General features: G+C 42.2%; 1 protein-coding gene across 9 annotated transcripts in view; it reads left to right on the forward strand.

Moving 5' to 3' along the window:
- The first annotated feature begins 9,067 nt into the window (after positions 1 to 9,067).
- The window catches only part of camk2g2 (calcium/calmodulin-dependent protein kinase (CaM kinase) II gamma 2), a 61,708-nt gene continuing 51,336 nt past the window's right edge, over positions 9,068 to 19,439 (forward strand). For all 9 annotated transcript variants that reach the window (XM_070915750.1, XM_070915748.1, XM_070915751.1 and 6 more), the window contains exons 1-2: positions 9,068 to 9,187; positions 10,252 to 10,346. In XM_070915750.1, the coding sequence (XP_070771851.1) occupies positions 9,123 to 9,187; positions 10,252 to 10,346 (160 nt within the window). In that variant the 5' untranslated portion in view covers positions 9,068 to 9,122. The remainder of the gene's footprint in view (positions 9,188 to 10,251; positions 10,347 to 19,439) is intronic.

Raw genomic sequence — 19,439 nt, forward strand, 5'->3', positions numbered from 1 at the left:
ATGTCTCATCTAGCAACATTCGACTCAAGGGTTCAGTATGCTTCAAACAAACTAGGTAGTTTGAACACACCTGAAGGCAAAAGTGTTAATACCTGCTCCGTTGTATTGTTGATTTTGGAAAGTTGCAAAAATGAGAGGATGCAGCAAATTCATCACACATTTCAGACGCTGTTCGATGATCTGACAAGGACTTAATTTGAAGCATACTGACACCTTAACCAGGAGGAAGTGAAAGGGAAAAGGAGACACAGAGACAAACACAAGTACAGACCAGCAAACGAGCAGGCAGGTCAGATAGACAAGATAGACTCACAATCAAATACTGAAGGTCGGCAGATAAACAGGCAGCCTTACAGACGAAGCAGACAGGGCTGTGCGGCTGGCTGAGCAAGCTGACTCACCCACTGTCCTGCGGCCAAACTGCAGCAGGGTGACTTTGGGCCGTCGTTGGACTGCACGGGAGCAATGTGTGTGTCATTGTACATGTATGCCTGTATTCATGAATAGTTTGATTCATACAGATAGAGTGCGTGCATGTGTAACTGAGGCCTGAAGAGATGGAGATGAAGAAAGTCAAGGATGGTGACCTCTCTATGTCTCATCTCCTAATCATCCGAGGGGACCCTTTATGGATGCCAAAAAGACACCCACGGGGTTGTTTTTGTCAAATGTCACCTTATTCTTTTGTTCTCAGGGGTTACGCAGATTCACTTCTGCACACTCCGCTGCCTTCGAAAGACCTCTGACCATCACATAATGTCCAGTCCCTGCAGCAGTGACTAACCAACAAAAGCTCATCAGCTGATACCATCAGTCTTTTCTGGACTTTTAAATGTTACTTAACTCATCTAATGTGTTATACGCTGAAAAAAAAACTGGAATAAAAAAGATGATATCTCTGGTTCTGCTGCATCGAGTTTGATACTTTTTTTTTTTTTTAAACAATGTTGAAGGAGTGCTGTGCTAAATTGGCAGAGTACTCTTAGGTTAGGAAAACATTATGGTAATGTTAAAAAAGACAAACATTAACTGCAGATTTGTGACAGGATATGGTCTCCTTCATGAAAGTCAGATGTGCTACATGCCCATCCATCACCCCCACCTCACTACATGTCGGACACAAGACTTCCTGTGTTGGTACTGAACATTGGGATTTGACCTAAATCACGAGGTGCAGAATCATCCAATAAGGACGTAATTCTGAGGGATTCTGGACCGGGGAAGCCATAGTTCAGGCCCATGCTGTCTGATTAGATGTGATGTATCTGCCTGCTGGTGAAGCTGCTGCTGTGCTGATGTCGCTTGATAGGAATGGATCAGAGGTGGGACTGCTTGGTCTCATCCAACATGTAGCACTGTAAATAGCTTCAACATTGTTGAAAGTACTGTGGCAGCAGCTCATCCCTTGACCCCAGCCTTTAGGTGTGTGTATCAATCTGAGTGTGTGTCTGGATGTAGAAATGTTTCTGGATGTGAGTGTCAGCAGCAATCCCACACACAGTAGAAACAGGGCTGTAGATTTCTCCCCAGCGACCTGATGATGAATATTCAACTGTCCTTCTTGACTATTTCTTCCCCACTTGCCTCCTCCTCCCTCCCTGTCACCCTCCCTCCCTCAATTTATCCCTCAGCTCTTTGCTTATTCCCTCTGCACCCCCCCCCCCCTCCCCAGACTTGTCTTTCTTTCTCATTTCCCTCCTCATCCTACTCACTTGTTTGTGCTCATTTGGAAGATCAAGTTAGAAGTATTAGCCATGTTTTGCTCAGAGCTCTGTGGCGTACAGTTGAATAAAAAAGAGGAGGAGGAGGAGGAGGGAAGAGAGAGTTCCCCAGGGTGTGTAGTGTGTAGATCAGATTAAAATGTCTTGTTTAGTGAAAAAGCCTCACTGCATACATAACACACACAGACTAGTTATAGGAAGGATAAAGTGAAAGTTGGAAGACAATGTTTTTGTTATTGTCAACAAATCCCATTAAATGCCCAGCATGCATTACTTTGTCTCTTTCTGACTTCCCTACCCAGCCTGTGGCTCTCAGGGACTATTTTCATGCTCAAATTTGTATTTCCTGCATTTACAGGGTTTTTGGGATCGACTCAAAACTAACGATGCCCACGTTCATCGTAATGAAGGAACATGTCACCCAGTGCAACTGTGTGGCTCATAGACGTGTTTTTAGTCATTTATGGAAAGAAAAGGCACACGAAGCTACATCAGGGTTTAGCTACACACAGACAATACTTGTTAGTTGGATCAATTCATTGTTTGTTTTGGTGTTGTCATGTGATGTGTTGACAATAAGAAAAATATGGAATATCACCATGAAACATATCAGAAAACTCAGCTTGGTAGGTTGGTCTTTAGGGAATGATAATGATAATGATAAAGATTAAACAGTTAAGTCAAACAGGTTTCCTTTTACCTTCTCTTGTTTTATATTTGCATCCTATATCAAGGACAACTTGGTACAACACGTTGTACTTGTAACAATTGAATACTACTACTACTACTATTGATAATATTATTACTAACAGTAAATACGAGTATGTCCTGTGATGCAGTGCCAGGAGCTTTGGAGCAGGTTGGGCTTTGGTGTCTTGGTCAAGGACATTTGCACAAGAGCCGTAAAGGATACACTGACTATAACAAACTGAATCTGTCATTCTTAAGTTACAGGACACGCTGGGCTGGTTGTCAGGAAAGCACTTTTGTGGATTTGTGTGTCACTGTTCAGAAAAGAGTCTGCAAGGATGTGTGTACCTGAGTGCATTGGTGCAAGATAACAGCAAAAGTATTATTATGGGTACGACATGTACAGAGTAGTAGACAAAATAGAAACATGATGTTACAAGCAGTACTTTGAATTTACTGACTCACAATTACAAAAGTACAAAGTTTCATGGCAATCCATCCAGTAGTTGTTGAGATAATTCATTCTGCACCAACTGGACTGACCGACCAACCGACCAACAAACGTCCGTTGCCATCCAGAGTTGTATGTGCATGACACAAGAAACAACTACTGCAACTGTACAATTCCATGAATATGGACATTCATCGTCCCCGGGGATGAATCTTAATGACTAGTTTGTATATGTGTTGTTCAACCACGTCGGAAAACAAAAGTGTTTATATCCAAACGGCCACACTTGAAGGTGGGGAGAGAAGCAGGTTGTCATAGTGAGGGGCAAAGCGCGGTATGCCTTAATATCATCTCCCCTGGAAGGCATTCATAGTGTTGCACATGAAAAATGACAGAAATAGTTAGCTATAGAGAGAAGTTCAAACCCTGGATCCTTTTTCATGAAGGGCGTGTGAATGTCAGTTCATCTCCCAAATCCAATGCCAGTCAGAGACTCCTTTTTCCTCATACACATGGTATTGCTAAAGCAATTCAAGAGCTGTTTCACAAACACCAGGAGAAACTCAAACACTTTCTGTGACCTCCATCTTTATGCGAAGTACTGGAAATCAAACAAGTGGGGGCTTTCTGTTCTCAAAGAAACTGCACAGTTCATGACTTGTATGACATCCCTCCAAGGAGCACTGAAGCTGAAGGCATTTTGTTCTCCTCCTTTATATGTGCATGCAACAAACACGCACAGAGAAAACCTCTCACACCGTGAAAACTAGACTCCAGTGATGAGATTTGATGAGACTGCTTTAGGTTAACAGCAGGAATGTTGCTCAGAGACCCCCAGAGTCCCATACATGTGAGAAACTGGTGAAGACAATCGTTACATGCCCACACATCTGATTCCCAATATACTGTGATGGCCTGCAGAAATAAGGCAGCGTCAGATGATATAAATCACGGAGGAGGTGTCACACAAGTACACACACACACACAGACATACACACTTGAAGGCACAGTGCTATCCAGTACGTGGGAGGGAGCTGTCATATCCACTGTTGGATAATCAGTTGAAGGTGAGGCTAACTCCAGATTCTTTGGTGAAGTCGTGAAGTTAAACACAATAGGCTCATGACTCTGTTTTAAATACAACTTTTATTTTCTTGTGGTGGACGCTGTGTTCTGGATATGGCTTACTGCTTCAAACTGAAAGTAAATGCATCTCTTTCTCTACACTCAGTCAGTGAGACCGAGTGGCATCAATGACTCGATTGGGAGACATTCACTCTATTCTCTTGCATCATAAATTGCAGCCCATTAAGCACTGAAATAGCCCTGATGTACTATTAAATGCTTATTTGGGACAATGTGGCAATTTAGTAATTGGCCAAGAAAGGCAATAGATCCACTCCAATGTACTCTTCGTGGCAGACTGTTCCCAAGGAAATTATTAAGGTTAAAGCTTGAAAAAAGATTTGCTGAATGACATCCAGTGAGCAGATAGGACAGTGGTCACTCCCTGATGTCACTGGTCAGCGTGAGGGAGGAGGAGGCTCTCCAAAGATACGTGGAGCAGCCGTGACTCAAGATGAAAACATTCTTGCAGAATGAGTCACTCTCCCTTTGGCCTCTATGGCGCCACAACACTGCTATTACAGTATCATCACTGCAAGGAGGTTTAGGTTTTAGAGCATGAGAGATTATCTTTTTTTTTTTTTTTTTTTTTTAATCTTCTGCACACAAGATAATAATTTATGCACACGCGCTATTATCGTGTGCAGCAAGATTTTAGGGGCTCTCCTGTCAGCTTTGTTAACTTTACCATTCATTCAAGTACATGATGACCTCAAGTAAATCCCAGTATACCCTTGCGCAACTCCAGCATGAGTAGGTCTAATCAGACACATAACTGAAAACATGTGTGTGGGTGTACATTGCTTTAATTCGTAAGAATGCATCACATTTATTAAGGTGATCATATGTTTTGTATGTGAAATCAAAGTAGCCAGTGTCTATAGCAAATATTGGATATACTCAAGTACAGTACACATACCTCAAAATTGTACTTTCCACCACAGAGGTCTTTGGAAGCTGGAAGCTGTCTTTGTACCCACTGCTGTAGGGTTTATTTTTCTAAAGTTAAATAATAGTCATGTGATGAAACAGGAGCTATCCAAGCAGAAAGACAGGACAGTGAATTATTACTAAAGAGAGGCAATTACCTCACCAAAATGAAACCTGTTGAGCCTCAGTATAAATGGGTTAGCGAGGAGGAAAATGCGGAATTCTCACTTTACATCCCGTGTATAACCTGCTTCTTCCTCCTGAAGATACAAGACAAGACCTACGAGAGGTTGCGAGATGATTAACAGTAAAGCAAAAGAAACCAAATTCTTTTCACTTTTTGTAATCTTTGCTTTTTTCTACTCAAATGAAACAATCAGGGGAAAGTTGTTCACCTACTCATAGGGATCTGCAACGTGTGACGAGGGTTTACAAGTAGACACTGCTTCATTTTAAGAGGGCACATGGCTGAAAGGTTGGGCGCTGCTGCTCTACACCACTGTTACCACCCACCCTTCAACCTGTCACTGCACAGCCTGTCCAAGACTCGCCTGACATGCACATCACAGAGAAACACAGCAATTCAGCAATTAATACGACCGTACCTCTGCACCCTCACTAATTAGGCTTTCATATCAGAGCGGCTCCCTGTAATTATGGCAGAAACTGGTCGCACTGCTCCTGTGCTGCAAACACTCATTAATCGCCAGCAATGCTCTCTAAACACTGCTCCAGATTTACTCTCACAGTTCAGAGGCAAGGCAGAAGAGAGGAAAGGAAGAGAAAGTAGATTCACATGTTTGCATTTACACATATTGAACATGACGAATGCATTGTACTGTTTTATTTAGCAAAGAGCTAGCTACATCATTCGGGGATTAAATGATATTCTGAACACTTTCTGAAGAAGTCTCCTAGTGTTTGTCTGTTTATTAAGAATATGCATATTGACCTTTCAGTAATGCTGGCAACAGGGAACATGACCAAAATGCAGACACACAGGCAGAGGAGGAAGGTTTTCAAGGCAATTTATTGAGAAAGGGTGGCATGGTTACATACTTGAACAGACAAGCAGGCAGAAATGACAGGAACACAATGGCTACATAGCAAATTAATGATTTGGCAAACAAGAGAGGGTGAACAGCCTTCTATTTATAGCAGGGCGCTAATGACTGAACTGAGAACAGCTGTGGAGGAAGGTGGCTAATCACCAGGTGATTGGCAGTGATGGGAAAACTTAATGGGGCGACTCGTGGACAGGTCAGGAACGGCCTGAGTCCTAAGTCACATTGACAGCCCTGTGGTACTGGTTCAGTGCTTTCACAATGGATAGAAGTCCAAATACATACTGTATGTCAAGAACCACGAATGTTTGCTGCAAACTGAAAGTAATTTGACCCATTGTAGATATAAAAATGTTGATTAGAGCAGCTTTAAAGAGCTAAAGATATTCTAAATCTGAAATTCTATTGAAAACTGGATATCTCCATCTGGTGATCAAGTGATATGACTGAAATGCTCCAGAAGAGCTACTAAATGGATCTTTAGTTTTTTTCTCAACTGCTGTTTCTAAGATGAAGACTAAACTTTGAACCTCAACTGTACAAGGTACTTTTTCATCAAGTAGGAACTAAAGAACCACGTGAGTATCTAAAATACGCAGATTAATCAATGCATCTTCTAAATAAAAAAGAACATGTGTTGCTAACATCACATTACCTTACTGGAGTGTGAGCAGCTGTAATCACCCACAAACACACACACACTTAAACGTGGTGCCAAGAGGATATATTAATACCCCTCATGAGATATTCATGAAAGCTCAGATAAACCTTTACAGTGCAGCAGGCCATTATATAACACATATAATTCCCTGTCTCTTATACAATAATGCTCCGGCTTATAGTTGAAATCCCCCAAACTGCACATGAGTCGAATCGAAGCAGATCCCCACTGGCTGGTCTAGATGATAAACTAGAGGTAATTAGATCTCTGCTATCAAGGCTCCTTAAAACACAGATTTTTGTATCATTTTAGTTTGGGTTTTTTTTCAAAATTCCTAGGTGAAATTGCATTTTGATGAATAACAGTGGAGGCGTTGCAATGATCATGATTAAATTATGATGACAGATGACAAACAAAATGCGGAAATTCTGTGAAAATTGTGATAATGATGACGTTGGTGGTATTCGTGAAGAAGCTTTGTCAGCAGTATGACGGCAAGATGGACAGAAGCAGTGTTAAAACACACAGAGGGAGGCATGTGCATTTAACTGTGAAGGTGATAGCCTATATGCAAATGCACTGTCACAGGGAAACATCCTTAAGGGTAACACTAACACAGTGTGAATGGCAAAAAGAACATGCCGGGTCATTAATGTGTCATTTTGCCATTTTAAAGCTCTAGCTGTGCCCTATAATCAATCTCAGAGACATTAAAGTGCTTCTCAGATGTGGAAACTGAAGGACACATGTAAAACCTTGTCGCCTAGAAGTGTCAAAGGTCTTTACATAGCCTCAGACAAATGTCACATTTCAATGAACAACTCTCTGATCGCTCTGTTCCAAGACAAAATGTCATTACCAAGAATTCAGAAGCACATAGGCAAAGTATATGCCAGTTTTGGAAAGCCTTCTGTGTTAAAAACAGCAAAACTAAAGAGGTTAAATAGAAATATATAGAATAGTTCAGATAGCAGGAGTTTGTGAAAGGGTTTGTATCAACTGCAGGTGCCTGTTACATAAGAGGATTTTGTTGTTGAATATGATTTATAAAATAGTTTACAGAAGGAAGGTGTGAAACAAAATCTAAATCGCTGTTGTCTCCTGGTGCCACATCAGGATTGATTCCCCTCCTTTCGTGCGGCTCAGTTTAGGAGATGAAAACCATAATATAGTGGGCATGCAGCTCATTGCTCTGTGCCAATATTAAAATATTGCGGCATCGCATCTCACCACATGACTCGGTGTTCGGTGTATCAGCTGTTCTGGTGTCAGCTCTATCTTTGTGCATATGTATCAAGGATGGAAGGGAGAGATGGTTAAACTGAACCTGGATCTGTAGCTCCTGGTACACCAGAAAAGCTCTCGCGTGGCTTACATCCCACCTCCACCACTACTGACAGAGACGAGAAAGCAAAGAGACGTCTCACTCTGCCATTATTTATGGTTTGAGAAAACATCAAAACAAAATACAGGAACTTCAGAGGAGTGTCACCTCAGGAGAGACACGACAGTCACTGAGTCAAAACAAATACATGGAAAACACTGCCAAGATGGTTGGAAAACCACCAAAAGAAAAGCTAAAGGGAAGGTCAACGTGAAGCAATACTTTCCTAGGCTGGTGAGCCAAAGATGAGCCCCATGTATGAACATAGGTGGACAAAAAGCATCCAAATCCACCTCAGAAAATACCAAAATACTTAATTCTCACAAGTGCAATATTAATATTGTCAATATGGTCAATACTTAGCAGCACTTAGTCTTGTTTTTATACTCAGGACTCCTTAGATTGTTTTATTTTTTATTAATTGTTGTGACCTTCGACTTCAAAATGAACACACACAGCAAAAGATGCTCTCTGCACACACAACTGCATTATTTCACCACCTTCAAGAGGAGTTCAAAGTAACATTAAACACATAGTCATTGTTGCTTTTTACATACATTTATAAATCTATTTTTTCACCTGCTTGTATGTACACAATAGTTAGTTTATTTTTACCTATCTTTGTCCAGCTTTGTTGTCCTTGTTTTTGGCTGCATATTTATTTCTATCTAAATTGTTCTGCCTGTAACATTGAGAGCAACTTAAAACCTTGTATGTGCACACTTACTTGGCCAATGAAGTAAAAAAAAATAAAGCATGAAATAGAAAATGTCGTAACGCTAAAATATGCTATTACATCAGGCCAGGCACAGTATTAGATGGTCAACGCCCACTTTTGCGAACCAGTTTTCATCTTAGTGTCTTTTTATTTTTTTTTAAAAAAAGCACAGAGTGACTCATTTTCTCAATAGAGGATCTTTGTTACTACAGCCAGGCTCCCCCTTCTCCTCCCCCTCTCCTCCCCCTCCCACTCCCTGCTCCTCTCTCTGAGCTCGAGCCTCTCTTCCCCCCCTCTAGTTCTCCTCCCGAAACCTGCGCGAGGCGGCCACTGAAGCGCGAGCCGATTCCCCCCCTTCTCCCCGTCACTTCAGTCAACATGGCTACAGTTGTAACCTCGACCAGATTCACAGACGAATATCAGCTGTACGAGGAACTCGGAAAGTAAGCGACCGTCACCACCTCTGCTGCTGCTCTTGTTGCATTCAGTCTGTGTGTGTGTGTGTGTGTGTGTGTGTGTGTGCACGTTTTTCTCCTCTGCTGCTGCTGCTGCTGCCATTGTGCGCGTTTACTTCAGTGTTGACAAGGCAGGAGAGGGGCTGTCAAAAAACAGGGAAGGGTAGGAGAAGCGCATAAGCAACAATAAGCTGCAGGCAGGTTCATGTCAGCGCCACAGAGACTCGTGTTTAATCCCGAATGCGCATTTAAAGGTGTAACGCACCATTACGGCTGTGTTTGTAACAGAAAAGGTGTGAAACATCCGCTTGTAGGACCCACTTGTTTGTCAATTTGTCTGCAGGCAGCACGCGTCGAAAACTCGTTTGCACGGACCCGTTGCCTGGTGGCATCCACGAGCGCCTGCTCAATTATTCAGCTCTGTTTTTTTTGTGTGTGTGTGTGTGCATTTTCTAAGCAGACTGCAGGGCTACTGTATATGTCAAGCCACCACAAAAAAGAAGAAGAAAAAAGACAAGGCTTTGCTGTAAACAAGACTGTGGCGGGGTGCACATTCTGGCTATATGCGCTGCATTCAGGATTAAAACCTGAGAGGACACATGGGTTGCAGTGTACATCCTGGCTACAAAGCCACTTTTGTAACATCTAATCTCTGCGTGTGGCTAATAGAGCTGCTCCACCTTCCAGTACAGCCGGCAGCATGAGTTTAAAGGAGGCGTCTGAGCAGAGAGAAGACAGTGAAATGTCAGGTCTACCTCTCGGCGGCTTCAGTCTCCTGTAGCCCTGCTCACGTTTCTGCCTGTGAGCTGATGACGACCCCTCTCCCCCTCCCCCTCCCCCTGTCAAGCACTAGCAGCCAGGACCTCTTCTCACATCTCATACTCAGAATATCAGACTGTGTTAATTATGCATGTGACTTCCCTCCCCCTGTCTTAAGGTGTATGTGATTAATGCATGGCCTTTGTGTGTGTGAGCAGTTCATTCCCCTTGAGTTTTGTTATGTTTGAACTTGACTGATCTGTCACATGTGTTATCGATTTCTTCTGCTCCAGGGGTGCCTTCTCGGTCGTTCGCCGATGCGTCAAGAAGTCCACCGGCCAGGAGTATGCTGCTAAAATTATTAACACAAAAAAGCTCTCAGCCAGAGGTAAGTGCAGCAGATCCTCGTTGTGAAGTTCAACTTCACAGTCAGGGAGTGACGTGAATTCATGCAAACTGAAAGCTGACAACAGTAGCTGCTCAGTGAAGTCACTTCAGCTGCAGGTCTGTTAGTTTATTTCCTGAAGAGCAGCGATCCAGGAGCTCTGTTGCTGTCCTTGTCAGCGGAGATTCCTGGAAAGTTGGTGTCCGCTTGGCAGAGCTGGGCTGCTGCGGTTTGTACAGTGAGGTTCAGTGGGCTCTGGCAGTTTACCATTTTTGGTTTGTTATGGTTACTGTAGCACCAGCTTGACCTTTAGCCTAAAATATCCTCAACTCTTTCAGCGGCTCGGAGGCTGAGATAAAGGAACATTCTGGTCTATAACAACTTGGGCCTTATTTTAGTAGTTTTGGCCGTGGTTTGTGTTGGTTATGATAACGCTGTACTCTGGGAATCTGGGAACATGGCAACATCAAAAGAAGTCAAACTGAGCAGGAATTAGCCAAATTTACGGAATGACTTCCTGGTCCACTTACTGTAGTAGTGACAGTTTTCCTTCAACTCCAGCCTCCATTTTTCCACATAAAAATGACAATTTTTTGTCTATCAACACTTACCGTTTTTTTGAAGGTAGTTCAAGAATCCTTAAAGAGTCAGTCATGACGTCTCCTTGCTCATTTTGTCAACACCAGAAACACATAAATCTGTTATTGTGTGTAAAAGTACAACATAACAGAAAGTAATCTTAACATGGAGAAATAAAGCTGATAATAAAACTTAGACAAGAGGAAATGACATCTCTGGCTAGCATCTTTTTTATTTTACGGTGGACAGAAAATGTTTTTAATCAGACGGATAGAAGAGTCTGAGGATTCTGGAAATACCTTGAAATCAGTGGGAAGTGCAGCTAAATTACCTTTTTTTTAACCAAAAATTTGTCTTTCCGGAAGTCGGAGGCTTAATTCTGTGACTCAAATGTAATGATGATACATGAGTGGCATAAATTGGGGTCAAGTAGTCCTGTGCAATGAGGGATTATTATTCATTAGGGCTGTCATATTTAAGAAATATCAAGTTGGACTGAATTCAAACTTAGTTCAAATGCAACCTACGTAGCCTGTTCCTAAACTGCAAGGACATTAATAGATGGTAACAGCAAAAGCGTTGTTAGCCTGCCCACACTGTCCTGTCCTGTGTAAACTTCATCAGGTGATACAGGGTCTTCCATGTTTCGTTCACTTGCCCCAGCTGCCTCGCTTGAGTGACAAGCTAACACTAGGAGGCAGTTGTGTTTTTACAAAGTCAGGATACGGCCAGACTGCATTTTAGGAATGCGTCCCGCAGGAGTTCAAGGCCCCGGCCTGTTGCACATATACAGTGACAATTTTGCATTTGAACATATTATTACAAATCGACATGTTGCATTTTTTTGCCCCACATTTTAATTTGGAATTTCAAATAAAGAGTGGCAGCCCTGTTACCAACCTTTCAGGTGCTCTCACTTTTGTTTATATCTCTAAATAAAATGGTTTAGCTAATCTAGATAAAATCTTGTCTGATCCAACTCCTCTTATGTCACGTCCCTGATCTCAGTTATTGTAACTGTTGGACATGAAAGCCAAGACCACGAAAATAAGACCCAAGTTGTGATAAACTGGATTTATCCTTTAAGTCAGTTCAGAATTATGAGGTTTGCAGTTAGTGGCAGCCTGTGTGTGTGTGTGTGTGTGTGTGTGTGTGTGTGTGTGTGTGTGTGTGTGTGTGCGTGTGTCCACATGCAGCAGTTTAACACGTTACCACCACCTGTGCTTCAGTATTTGTGGCAGATTTGTTGTCACTCTCATCAGTCTGCCTGTCATGGCGTCCCTTCTGCCATGTCGCTGAATCCAAAAGCATTTTTTTGTCTGTTGATTGTTTTGGTTGTCACATGTGTTTGTGTTTGCTCATGCTTTCCATGGATTCATCACTGTATCTCTTCTTGTCTCGGTGTGTGAACATGTCACAGACTGACTTGTGTGTGCTGCATGTTTGTCCAAGTAAGCGTCAGAACAGGCCACCAAAGGCTGAGTGATGATATGAACTGCAGATCAGGGCCAGTTCTGGACTGATTGGGCTGCTCTTTTCCCAGGAGGCAGCAGGCTGGATTGCTCTGTCTCCCTCTCAAACACCCCCACCCATGTCATTTTCCTTTCTTGTTGTGTTGTTCTCTCCCTTCCCCTCCGTCCCTTCTCTGTAAACACAAGATTGATTTGAGGAAAGATCTTAAAAACCCTTCTCACCAGGCGATTTGATCTATTGTGTGTGTGTGTGTGTGTGTGTGTGTGTGTGTGTAGGGCTTTGTCGGCAGTGGTCCGCAGTTAGTAACCCGGCAACAGCAGGGGTGAAACTCTTCATCCCATAGGCTGTCTGGCAGAGAGATTGCGTTCTCTGTATGTGTGTGTCTGCGGGTCATGGTCACAATTATCACACACACACACACACACCCACACACACACACACACACACACACACACACACACACACACATATAGATGACTGCTCTTTTCTCACCTAAAGCACAAACACAGTTTCACACACATTTTCTCTCACCCACTTAACGGTTCTCACACTCTGTATTTTGTATACAGTTTCACATTGTGAAATACACACACATTAGTCTCTCCTCCAGTGCGCAGTGCCCTTAATCAGAGCTGACATGTGCTGGTGCTGCCAGTGTGTTTTTCGCAAACACAAGACGCATGTTCTCCCTGCTGTCGTTTCTTCAGGTCGTGATAACTATAGTTAAGTTAATTGCTGAGATCTGGTAATGCAGCAACATTGCTAAGAAGAAGTCAGATGAGGCAAAGAAGATGATTGGACCGACCAAACTGTTTGTTGTAAACATCCATTGGTGTTTACAGGCCGACACTCGGCTCAACGTTGACCCACTATACTCTGCGTAGTTTTGAACGTAAAGTGTAATAATTCCCTCTGACGTTAGCAGAGGTGTTCATTGTTTTAGGTATAGTGGTGATATGAGCACCGTGACGTGCTGAACCTCCAAATAAAGTGGTTTTGGTGGCGAGACTGTTGCCTTGTTTATAACCTTGTCCGCTCATCTGATCACTTGTTTCTTCTTCCCCCATCAGACGTTGTTGTAGCGATGTTGCCGTGTTCCCAAATCAATGGCCATACAGATTATGTTGTCTCCATGCAGAGACAAATATTAGCACATGCGCAGTTCTGATACCAGCAGTACTGCAGCAGCTGGAGGTTCAGTGCCTTGCTCTTTGGCACAGCTGTAAATTAATAAATCCACACCGACTGTACATGTTTCGCCTGATCTCTGCTTGTCTGTTCCTTGTTAGTGTTTGCAAACACTGAAGGTACAGTAAACCGGCCTTGGTGGATTGATGTCTGGGGAACTTTGGAGTATCGCTTGGTCTTACGAGGTGTGTGTGCGTAGGCGGGATTAAGCCCTTTTCTGTGTGGCTCAGGGAGGGCACATTGGCTGGCGGTGAGGTCAGCGATTATGGCTTGGTCGTGTGGCGTCACATGCATGCGCACAGTCGCTCAAGCGGATACTCACACATGCACACGTGGTCTGTCACTTCCACTGACATTCACATACGTGTGCGTCGACACAGACACACATTTAGTTACTGTGTTTTATTTGAATTTCATTGGCTAAGAGTCTTTTCTATTAAGGATACATTTTCTCATTAATGAGCCTTGATAGTATTTTATCTTTAAAATCAATTAGTTCAGTTTATACATTTTTGAAAAAATATTCTTCACAAAATGTAGAATTACCTTACTGAACTCTTAAAGAATGGGATACAAAACTGTGCCGATCGTGCATAAGCAAACGGAAAAAGCATTGAAACCACAGGTACACACACCTTTTTAGAAATGTCAATATTGCGCACTATGATAGGCAAAGCTTAGTGTATACCGTACTTTAAAGTTTCGGCTGAACAATGGATTAATGCATTAACAGTTCGACATTTTGGGAAATGGGCTCATTCGCTCTCGGACGGAGAGTCAGATGAGAAGATCGACACCACTCTCGTCATATCTGTTAGTTAAATAAAAGGCTGCAGCCCGTTAGCTTAGCTTAGCACAAAGACTGGCAACATGGGAAACAGCTAGCCTGAATCCGTCCAACACGACAGACAGGTCTCGTTTGTTTAATCTGTACAAGTGTAAAAATGACAATTTCCCATTTTACTGGGGGTTATTTCTTGGCCAGTCTCAGTAACTTCCTGGAGTCTCTGCTGGTTGCTTAGCAACTTCTCAGAGCCAAGAAATAGTCTGGCAAGTAACCCCCTCACAAAACGTCAAGTTGTCGTTTTTATACTTTGAATGCCGGCAACTCAGATATGTAAATGTTCCTGCCGTCCAAGGCTGCTGATACTATAGGCGACTGATACTGTAATAGTGTATTTCACAAGTGAGCCTAGCATCAGTTTACAGAAGTAGATAATGAGTAGTTAGCCCGAGGCAGCTGTGACTAACTGATCGTGGGAAGCAGAAGTCAAGAAGGGAAGTGTGCTCATAAGCTTATGTTACTTTTACTTTAGTGGTGGAGGGCTCTCGCATTCTTTTGTGTACTCTCTGATGAAAAGAGGAAATATAGTCGAGCGTTCTCATCTCTGACTTCTGTACATCTCGTGTAGACGTTCAAATCCATTTTGAACAGAGATAAAGTGCCAGAAAGTCAGCGGTTAGATTTTAAGAATACAATAAAAGAAAGTTTGGGAGATATTTTCATATCTCTTTTTCTGACAGGGGATGTTACAGTAGCTCATCTCACTGTATAAAAACCAAACCTTGCATATCTACACGTATATAAGCAAGTCAGCATTTGCTTTTGCCCACTCAGCCTTCGTCTGCAGCTTTCCATTTATGGAGTCATCATCACCAATCTTCTGCTTTTACTGCAACCACTGACGATGTAAATCTACTTACATACATATTATGGTAAATTAAAGAAAAAGCCTTTTGAAATTCACATTAACCAAACATTACAGTGTGGTGTTTATGGTAATGACACAGAATGAGTAAAAGCAAGTTGTCTACCTGCTCGGCTGTTTTTTTTCATTCACTCGGTACATCTGAATCATTCCTGTTAGTTGTTAGCGACTGAGGCTGTGAGCCAGTGATTAGACTTGTCCTTAGTGGCCTCAAAATTGGTACTGTGGGACTGCGTTGACGGAGGCGTGTTGCTACAGGTACCAGTAAGAAGATGAAATACGAGCTAGGGAGGCCGGTTTGAAATTAAGTGATGACAGTTTTTTACCCAAAAGGTCAAAGGTCAACTTCGCTGTGACATCATAATGTCCTGGAAAAACACTTTGTTGGCCGTTATTGAGCAGTATAACTCAGGATCAGAAGGGGAGATTGTGACCACATTTCACAGTTGGTCGGACACTGAATAGGTGACGCGACCTTTAAAATAGTTTTTTTTTTAGCCATGATTTAAGAATGAATTGGCAATTCCAGATTTCACACACATGTTGGCTGGGACGACACAATGAATTACCAATAACTAGCAGTACGGACTTTCCTCCATCTCGTCCATTCTGCCTTTCACCTCCTGCCTCATTCGTCACGAATCCCGTGACTACAAACAACGTATTGGAGCGCGCCTAGCTAATCATGACCGTGCGAGTGAGTGAGTGAGTTTCACCTACAGCTCATAGAGAGGCTTCACGTCTAAAAATGCCAGGAGAAGACAAAACACCACATTTTGTCTAGCTATACTCTATAAGAAAACATCTGTACATAGTTATCAAGTACATGTGCACCTGTTTAGCCAATACATCTGTGATAATCCTTCATTAATCACTGAATTCACTGGAATCATATGTATCATCAATATGGTGATAACTTCCATTTAGCCACGAAATACACTTCATACCTTTTATTCAGTTCCTTCAGAGTATTCACTGCATATATTATGCAAGTCTGGACAGATGTTGGCAGAGGCATACAACTGTGGGGCGGTAATTCTAGTCGGTTATTGATTCTAAGTGTTACTTGAAGCTGAGTGGTTTGTCAGAAAATGTATTTGCAACTATTTTGATAATCGGTTAATTGTTTCAGTCGTTTTTCAAACAAAAATGCCCAAAACTCTGTAGTTCCTGCCTCTCGAATGTGAATTTCTGCTGCCTTTCTGAGCCGTTAATTGAATATCAGTTAATTGAATTCAGGCACAGTATTGAATGTAGGTCACCCGTGTTTTGGCAGCGCTCAGAGCCGAATACACAATAGCTGTAGTTACGCATGTAGAGCGGAAGAAAATAGACTTGACGTGTAAAAAGAGTGTTCGCGTTAACCTGCGCATAGTGCGAGCTGTTGCGTGGCCTGTGTAGCTTTATTGATTTAAAACTGGAGCGTATTTCTTCAGTCAGTCGCGTGTGAGACGGACGACTGAAAAATGCGGCTGAAACGCTTTCTGTGTAGACACGCTGCAACACCCAAAGGGAACACTGTTGACAGAGTGATCTATCCCGACTGTGTTTCATGTTATTTTTAGCTACAATTATGTGTCACGTATTGTGTCGAACTGTGAAGCGAGTGTAGTTTTACCCTGTTATTAGGTAAGGCCTTGTGATGTCAGAGAAAGAGAGAAGAGAGGGAGAGGGAGAGGCTGGCGGCAGTCGTCCTGCTGTTGAATTATTGAGGTGCAAGGCTGCTCTGCTCTCACTGAACATGGACAAGAGCTGAGGAGTGGACCCTCAGACTCCTTTTCTTTGCTTCCTTTCTTCATCTGATTTTCTTTCATTTGTCTCATATCTCCCTCAGCCACTATTCTGTCTCTTTTTTTGGTCTCTTTCTCTTCATTGTCACTTCTTCTTCTCTCTTTCTAGTCATCTCCTCCCCTCTCTGCAAGGCTGCATCATCGCAGGCCATGCAGGCAGACGACGTATGTGTGTGTGTGTGTGTGTGTGTGTGTGTTTTCAGGCTTTTGGTGGGCTTCTAGTGCACTTGCTGGAGGCTGATTGGCGGAGGGCAGATAAACGTAGCAGCGCTGCGCTGTGAATGTTTAATGGGACCAACTGTGAATATTTGATGAGAGGGAGAGAGTGAGAGAGTCATATATGGAAAGAGAAAGATGTAGATATGGAAAGCCAGAGTGAGACAGTCAGGGTTACATGCTCCAAAGCAGAAATAGTGCATTGTAACGCATGCATGAAGTCTTCCCACAGCATGCAAACCTTCCTCTTTTCTTATGAAGGCTTTGTATCAAATGTGTCCTGAGGTTCAGTGTGTTTTTCCAGGACTCTCCTCTTGTCATATTCATCTTGCCCCCTTTTTTCCCTCTTATCTGCTCATCATTACCCCCCCCCCCTGTCCGAACCATATGGCATCATGTGGGAGCCAACTTGAATAAAATTTTCATTTGCCACATAGTGCTGGACAAGGACAGAGGATGCTGATTGACATTGGTACTTTTGAGGGGATTGATTTGTCACTAGAAAGTGAATCAACTCATTCAAGTCATTTAGACTACAACTAACGATATGAAATGTAAATAAAAATAGTAATAGCAAGCCTGCAACTAATGTTGTTCCCTGAAGTCCCTTGATATATTCACGTCTTGTTTTGTCTCACCAAACTTCCAAACCTCCACTATATTCGATGTAATATCATATATGAGATAAGAAAACCAGAAAATGTTCACATTTGAGGAGCTGAGACCAGTGAACTTTTGGCATCTTTGCTTAAAAAATTACTTGAACTATTAGTTGATTATACAAATACTTGCAGATTATATCCTCTCATTTCAGCTGTAAAAACTGCCCATCACAAATTGCTTGATTTGTTGAACCAACAATCCAAAATCCCCAAATTGTATGAAATGTATAATGGCAAAAACAGATAAAAGCATCAAATCCTCACATTTGAGAAGCTGGAACCTGTTGTGCATTTCTGCGCTCTAGAGCTGAAACGATTAGTCGATGAATTGATCAGTTGATCGATATTCAGCAACTATTTAGAAAATTGATTCATTGTTTTAGTATTTTTTTAAGCACAAATGCCAAACGTTCTCGGAATTTAAGCATCTTAACGTCTGTGAGGATTTGCTGTTTTTTTTAGTCATACACAAGAACTTTTTCACTATTTTCTGACTCTTATTACAATTATTATAATTATTATTACAAATATTACAATTAGTTGCAGCTCTTCTGTGCTGGCATCCATTCTGCGCATCAGTCCATGGAAACTAGCGAGTGTGTTTCAAAGGGAAGGCCGCCTGCCATCGCTTCATTGGATTACATTACATTAGGAAATCTCAGGTGTGTGCGCACATGTGTCCATCTGTGTGTATGTGTGCGCTTCCTTGTCAGTTGCTGTCATGTCGGTGTGTATGTGTGTGTGTGACTCACGCAGGAGGTCTTGTTTATATGTCCCTCTTCTGACAGCAGCAGCAGATTTGTTCATGTGTGGAGCTTGAAGAATGTCCTTGACGGACAAATATTGCTCAGACTGGAATGCTCCGATGCTCATACTATTATTTCTATTGTATTATGGCTCCAACACGTCTAACAAACCTCTATCTTCCTCTCTTTTGAGCTCTCTTTTTTTTCTTTGACTCTTCTGTATGCCTCTCCACTTAGAGAATTTGTCGATTAATTGAAGCCAATTAATTGTTTGTCATTTTTCAAGCAAAGACACAAAATATTCCTCTCCTCCAGTTTATGAAATGTGAGGTTGACCTGCTTTTCTCTGTTTTATATGGTTGTAAACTGAATATCTGTGTGTTTTGAACTGTTGGTCGGACAAAATAAGACATTTGTAGCCGTCACATTGGATTTTGCAGGCTTAACATTTAATGTGATGAAAATAATTAGCAGATTAATTGATAATGAAAATAATCGTTAGTTGCAGCCCTGATCCAATCCAACTCATCCTCCATGTGTGAGGAAACATACAGTATAGATTTCCCTACGTGTTTGTTCGTGGTTGTGTGCCAACTACAAAGTAAAGCTTCTTGAGAAGGTACAGCACCAGAGGGTGTTGAGTGCACTGTGTGTGTTACTGTCGGGGTATAAGATCACACACACACACACACACACACACACACACACACACACACACCAGTCTCATACTTAG

Source organism: Enoplosus armatus, chromosome 12 (genome assembly GCF_043641665.1).
Source record: "Enoplosus armatus isolate fEnoArm2 chromosome 12, fEnoArm2.hap1, whole genome shotgun sequence".
Classification (NCBI taxonomy): domain Eukaryota; kingdom Metazoa; phylum Chordata; class Actinopteri; order Centrarchiformes; family Enoplosidae; genus Enoplosus; species Enoplosus armatus.